The sequence below is a fragment of the Bombina bombina genome, chromosome 10, assembly GCF_027579735.1.
Source record: "Bombina bombina isolate aBomBom1 chromosome 10, aBomBom1.pri, whole genome shotgun sequence".
Taxonomy (NCBI): domain Eukaryota; kingdom Metazoa; phylum Chordata; class Amphibia; order Anura; family Bombinatoridae; genus Bombina; species Bombina bombina.
This window is the reverse complement of record NC_069508.1, coordinates 201,497,533-201,505,032: the sequence shown is the minus strand read 5'-3', so window position 1 is coordinate 201,505,032 and position 7,500 is coordinate 201,497,533. Positions and strand designations below refer to the sequence as shown.

General features: G+C 40.0%; 1 protein-coding gene across 1 annotated transcript in view; it reads right to left on the bottom strand.

Moving 5' to 3' along the window:
- The window catches only part of FGGY (FGGY carbohydrate kinase domain containing), a 665,661-nt gene that overhangs the window by 161,933 nt on the left and 496,228 nt on the right, over nucleotides 1-7,500 (bottom strand). Inside the window, exon 14 of the mRNA XM_053693628.1 lies at nucleotides 6,152-6,246. Coding sequence (XP_053549603.1) covers nucleotides 6,152-6,246 — 95 coding nt within the window. The remainder of the gene's footprint in view (nucleotides 1-6,151; nucleotides 6,247-7,500) is intronic.

Sequence of the window (7,500 nt, the reverse complement as noted above, 5' to 3'; positions counted from 1 at the left end):
CTAATGTTAGTGAGTTTCTCTATATTCATTTTTTTAAAATGAAAATGACTCTGGGTGTAGCCATTCTAAAAGTAAGAAGGGGAAACCAGATGCTTCTCGCGTACATATCTAGGGTCTGCAACTGTACTGATGAGGCCAAGAGAGGCAGAAATGCATGAGGGGGGGGGGGTTTCCTGTTTCATATGAGTTGCTGGTATTTCAGTGCCACACTTTCAATTTTTTACCACAGGATAATTTCACTCTATGAAAGCCATAGTGAGCTAAAAGAGGCTGTACCTGAGTGGCAGTAACCCACTAGTTTTCAAAGCTGTCTTTAGACCTCCCTAACAGGTCGCATTTTGAGAGGATATCTGTATTGGAGCACAGGTGAAATAATCAGCTGATTAATAAAAATGGTTATTTTACCTGCTCTCACCCAATGCAATCATGAAAACCTGGCCTGTTGGAGACGCTTGGGGACAGGTCTGAAAACCTGGCCTGTTGGGGAGGCTTGGGGACAGGTCTGAAAACCAGTGCACTAACCTGTTCAACAAACAGCATATCATTTGTTTAGCCTTTGTTCAGTGCTTCTCTCTATTTTCTTTGCGACCTTGTAAATGAACCAGCAAATCCAGGCCAGTTCCTTACACAGAACAACTTACTGGCACTTGTCTATTCTGTCTCTAACCAGATGGATCATGCAGTGTAGTCACTAGGGGGTGCGGTGGGTGCAGACAGCACTGGGTGACACCCTGGGGAGGGGTGACATCAACCCCTAGTGACTCCACTGTGTCTGGCTATGGTTACCGGTGCTAAGGTATCAGCACACATACTGCTACCCTCTGGGAGTGCCAATAGGGGAGAGGGAGCGAGTGGGACAGTAACACACACAGGGAGGTAAAGGGAGGAGAGTACAGAGTGCAGAAGCCGGTGTTCTATTTTGTGCTACCCCATTAGATTTTGCTACCAAGGATACTGCTCAAAATCTAATGGGTAGCAAAAAATGATAAAACACCAGCACGTCAACCTTACTCATTCTGGGAGTGGCAGTTCAGTGCATGTATGTGACATGTTGGGGCTGGACTGTAAGACAGCTATCCTCTGTGGCGGCAACTGCAAGCAACACGTGGAACATGACAGAAAATCTGAAGGTAAGTCAGATTGCAGTGGAATGTACCACTCACATTAATCCCACTTCTCTTTAAATATCTGTGTAGGGACTGTGGACCGCACCCTGGTGTCATGCTCAGAGGGGGTGACACCATGAGCTACAATACCGGGTGACACCAACCATAGAGATGCCACTGGAATCATGAACACAGGAGTATTATGGGTAGATGCAAAGTAAACATCTCCTGTCTGCTCCTGCTGGGTTATGTATGAGTAAGGGTAGCCAGCTATGACTACACCTTGAGAGTCAGCCACCACAATTCATAGCTTCAAAGGGGAATCTACAGCAAAAATATTGGGGGCTGCAAACTGGTATCACTTTCAGTGCCCCATGTAAAGTTCCTAATAGCATTAAAGGGGTCTCTAGACCCTTGTATTTGTGAGTGAGCATACTGTACCAAGGAGTCAAAACTGTTTTCTTTTATACAAAATTAAGACTTATGGAGCATTTTTTAGAAGTTATTGAAAGATGTAATTTCTTCAGGGTGGAATTTAAATAAAAGGAAAATATTAAATAATATAAAGGCTTTAGAATACATTTTATTCCTTAGGCCAGATCTTAGGACTGAATTTCACACTTGCCAATGTTTGTAAAATAACTGTCATTGTCTCTCTTGTTTTTAATGATATCACTCTGCTTTTTTAGGGCCAGATAACAAGTGGAGCACTATTGTAAACCCCTCTCAAGTACTAACCTAATGAGCGTAAAATAAAAATATTGCTGTTGTGTGTCTCTGTTTCCACACTGAGCATGGAAAACACAAAGAGCAGCAAAGAATTGTCTGAAGATTTGAGAGCCAAAATTGTGGAAAAGCATGGACAATCTCACGATTACAAGTTCATCTCCAGAGATCTTAATGTTCCTGTGTCCACTGTCCGCAACATTGTCAAGAAGTTTACAGCTCATGGCACTGTAGCTAATCTCCCTGGCCGTGGACAAAAAAGAGAAAAAATCATCAATGATTGCAACAAAGGATTGTTCGAATGGTGGATAAAGAACCTTGATCAACTTCCAAACAAATTCAAGCTGACCTTCAGACAAAGAGTACAAATGTGTCAGCTCGCACTATAAGTTGCCATCTGAAAGAAAAGGGATGCTATCGTAGGAGACCCCGGAGGACCCTACTTCTGACACAGAAACATAAAAAAGCCAGAGTGGAGTTTGCCAAAACTTACCTGAGGAAGCCAAAATCCCTTTGGCTGTGGACAGACGAAACAAACTTACAGCTTTTTTGGTAAAGCCCATCATTCTACTGTTTTCAGAAAAAGAAATGAGGCTTTAAAGAAAAGAATTACAGTCCCTACAGTCAAACAAGGTGGAGGTTCACTAATGTTTTGGGGTTGATTTGCTGCTTCAGGCACTGGATGTCTTGACTGTGTGCATGGCATTCAGAACATCTGAATACTAGAATAAACAGGGAATTAGTGAGAGCACTACAATAACTTAAGATATAAATAATACATTTATTAAAACAATTCACTTGAAATACAAATTAATGTAAAATAGGGATGTCTCCCTTCAGACTCTTATGTTAGGCTATAAAAAATATAGTTAGCAGCATGTTTTAAATCTGCAACAAAAGTAACAACAGTCCCAATCACTATTGGTGTTTGAATATCAGGTTTCTATGAAGCGTACCACCGTGGGCTCTGCCATATTACATTAAAGTGCAAGTGTCCAAACTTCAATCCACCATCAATATAGTGAGGGGGGTATGTTATCCGTATAATCTAGACAATTAATTAGAATTGACAGTTCTATACCTTAGGAACCAGGCATCCGAGTTTCATCTTACAAGCGCAGCAGTCCTCTTGCTGTTTGGGAGTTTTACTCCGACTGCGGTCTTACCCCACGTGACCGATGGCGTCTGACGTCACGGGTAAGCACTGCTCCTGGGTGTTTTCCTCTGTAGGTGATCACAGCTGTCAAATTGCAGGAGTTGCAGACTTTACATCGACAAAGCTTGGTCTTTGCAATTCTTATTGGTGGACAGGTCCTGCTCTTAGTGCATAGCACGCAGGAGACCAATATATCACGATAAGGACTGAGATATCTTCAATGATGAATTTCACGTTATTTGAATAACCCGGGTTATAAAATAAAGTGCTCCAGTATAGTTGTGCTTTAACACAGATGCTGTATGCCTTAACTTTGACGCGTTTCACCCTCAGGTGGGCTTTATCAAGAATGAGTTAGGCATATGTGTGCATGATTTTTAAATGTCCTTCCAGCTTCTAATTGGTCAGTATTTAATTACACTTAATAAAGGTGAATCAACTTGTTTCTGTGTGTCCAGTTTATTTTAAGGTTGTATCTTTTTTCGGCAGTATAATTTTACTATTAAATTTATTAATTATAAACACATCAAAATACATAGCGACAGTCTCAAGCAGGCTAATAAAAATCTAAGTAAGAATATCATTTCAGCAGTATAATTTGCTTTCAAATCTATAAAAGATAGACAAATATAAATCTCAAGTAGCCTAATAAATAACCTCATTGGCAAATCTTTTGTCATATTACAAAGCATGATAGTAATGTTATAGTCCCTATTATAGGAAGTTTAGGGAGCTTAAAGTGGTGAAACCCTAAGTGTTGTTAACAAAGAAAAGTGATCTCAATTATTCAAAAATGAATGGTGATAAGTCCAACTCTGAGTTTAGACCTTTAGGGAACAGTGTGTCAAACTTGTAAATGAGTGTATAACAGTGTACATTTGCTGTCCCCTCAAAATAACTCAACACACAGCCATTAATGCCTAAACCATTGGCAACAAAAGTGAGTACACCCCTAAGTGGAAATGTTCAAATTGGGCCCAAAGTGTCAATATTTTGTGTGGCCACCATTATTTTCCAGCACTGCCTTAACCCTCTTGGGCATGGAGTTCACCAGAGCTTCACAGGTTGCCACTGGAGTCCTCTTCCACTCCTCCATAATGACATCACGGAGCTGGTGGATGTTAGAGACCTTGCGCTCCCTCACCTTCTGTTTGAGGATGCCCCACAGATGCTCTATAGGGTTTAAGTCTGGAGACATGCTTGGCCAGTCCATCACCTTTACCCTCAGCTTCTTTAGCAAGGCAGTGTCGTCATGGAGGTGTGTTTGGGGTTCTTATGTTGGAATACTGCCCTGCGGCCCAGTTTCAAAAGGGAGGGGATCATGCTCTGCTTCAGTATGTCACAGTACATGTTGGCATTCATGGTTCCCTCAATGAACTTTAGCTTCCCAGTGCCAGCAGCACTCATGCAGGCCCAGACCATGACACTCCCACCACCCTGCTTGACTGTAGGCAAGACATACTTGTCTTTGTACTCACCTGGTTGCTGCCACACATGCTTGACACCATCTGAACCAAATAAGTTTATCTTGGTCTCATCGGACCACAGGACATGGTTCCAGTAATCCATGTCCTTATTCTGCTTGTCTTTAGCAAACTGTTTGGGGGCTTTCTTGTGCATCATCTTTAGAAGAGGCTTCCTTCTGGGACGATAGCAATGCAGACCAATTTGATGCAGTGTGAGGCATATGGTCTGAGCACTGACAGGCTGACCTCCCACACCTTCAACCTCTGCAGCAATGCTGGCAGCACTCATACATCTATTTCTCAAAGACAACCTCTGGATATGACGCTGAGCCCGTGCACTCTACTTCTTTGGCCGACCATGGCGAGGCCTGTTCTGAGTGGAACCTGTCCTGTGAAACCACTGTATGGTCTTGCCCACCGTGCTGCAGCTCAGTTTCAGGGTCTTGGCAATCTTCTTATAGCCTAGGCCATCTTTATGTAGAGCAACAATTATTTTTTTTAGATCTTTAGAGAGTTCTTTGCCATGAGGTGTCATATTGAACTTCCAGTGACCAATATGAGAGAGTGTAAGAGTGATAACAGAAAATTTAACACAACTGCTCCCCATTCACACTTGAGACCTTGTAACACTAACGAGTCACATGACACCGGGGAGGGAAAATGGCTAATCTGGCACAATTTGGACATTTCCACTTAGGGGTGTACTCACTTTTGTTTCCAACGACGGTTTAGACATGAATGGCTGTGTGTTTAGTTATTTTGAGGGGACAGCAAATGTTCACTGTTATACAGGCTGTACACTCACTACTTTACATTGTAGCAAAGTGTAATTTCTTCAGTGTTGTCACATGAAAAAAATATTTACAAAAATGTGAGGGTGTACTCACTTTTGTGGGATACTGTATATACACACAAGATTATATATAGGTATAGATTTATAAGGAATATCTATTTAGAAATACATAGAACATATTCTGCTATGTGCAGAACATTGGAATGTGAAATATTTACAGTAAATACACAGTATAACACTTTTAGAAATTAATATTGCATAAATATGATTTTTACGTTTTTATCTACTTAACTGCAAAGGGTTCGAATGCACTTATATATATGTCTGTATGTGTGTACTTATGTATTTATGTGTTTAAATTTGTCTTTAAATCCACGCATATAAATACATAAATACACACTGTTGGTAGACACATATAAACACACACACACACATATATATATATATATATATATATATATATATACACACACATACATATCCCTCTTTAGACAAATACATTTATGTATCTCAATGTTAAAGCCCTTTCCCTGCTTTTTTTTCTAACACCTGAGCCCTTATAACATTTTTGTGCAATATTATTTAAAATCATTTTTATTAGATGGTGTTGTTATGAGTTTATCTGTACTTTGTAATGTATTTTTGATGTGTCTTGTTACACTTTTTGTTTTGTGAAATAGTTAACCAGAGCTCTGAGGATGCACTAATCCGACAAGCGTTAACTACACTTGCGCTCAAGCAATCGCGTTTACTTTCAACTTGTAATATGAGCGATAAACCCAGCACTCGCAAACATCTATAATAAACCCCTTTTCTTTCTTGCGTCACTGTTAGCGCTCCACTCGTAATCTAGCTCTTAATATTCAAAATACATAGCAAAAGCATTTTGGGGGGTCCAGAATACCTGTATTGATACAAAATCACCCGAGGCGCAAGCTCCAAGAATGGCCGCTCCAACTAAGACAGATTCCACCTCCTTAGATAGGACAACAGGCAGCCCTGCAAAAACAAGTAACAAGTGCGCATGCTGAATTATTAACACCAAAGAAAATGTATAAACACGCAGAACTAAAAGGTAACATTACATGCTGCTCAGTTGTAATGTGAATATTTCACAGGGCCCATTACTGTATCAGGAAGATCCCTGTTTGTGAGCTCTGGACTGTATTACCGACCCTTTGTATATCTGCTTCACAAAGTGAGACAGAGGGCAATTTATCCTCTGCCCAGATATGCTTAGCCATGTCCCAGACCACCATAATGGACCACCCTGACCACACCCCTGAACAGAACCATCCCTCCCTCTAGTAATGAAACTCTGCCCCATCTCCCAATCACAAGAACATAAAACCCTTTGTAATTGCAATACATTTCTACTGTCTTAGATTAACATATTAGCTGAGAACGTTTTAATAAAATGTATTACCCTCTTTTCTGCAATTGTTTTTTTATATGCAGACTTTACCCACCACATGACCTATTTGTAAGAGTCAATCTGGTTTTCTAACAGGAATAAGCAAAGCTAGTTACAGTCATTATGTTAGCAAACCTTACATTATTTTGCAGTATCTTATCTTATCACCTATGCTAATGCCAATTAAGGACAGAGCTTGTGTAGATCCATGCTCCTTTACACAGTAAAAGGTCCCAATGAAACAACGATACTTTTTGGTAAAAACATTTCATTATCACAAGTTTATTGCAAAACTGTTTCCATTCAATACATGGATGTGCATTGTAGTTTTGTCTGGAATGTCCCTTTAATATATCAATTCTAACAAGTCGCATTCATGTGTAATAGTCTGAAGCAGCGAATCACATATCATGCTGCTGTTATTGTAATGTCTGTCACATGGCATTAATGGAACACATCTTTGTTAAACCTTCAGTTACCATCAAGAAAAAAAAGGCTTGTCAGCTATGTAGGAATTAGCTGGCACCGCAAATACTATGCTTGGCTAACCCCTAATGTTTGGACTCAGTCTTCTGCTTTCCGTTTTCCATCCTTTAGTGATTAAAGGCATAATACTGAATTCATCATTCAGAAAATCTGATAAGGATCACAGCAGCTGAACTCTCTTTTAATATTTTCTTGCTTACTCTTTAGGATGGCCAAAAAAAAAAATGAATTATAGGCAGACATTAGGGTAGATGTTAACTGCATGTTTTCTGCATTCTTTGGTGTTTTTTTGGTCTGAAATTGAATTATTATTTAGTTTGAGTAGACTTGCCAAGCAGTATACAATACTTATA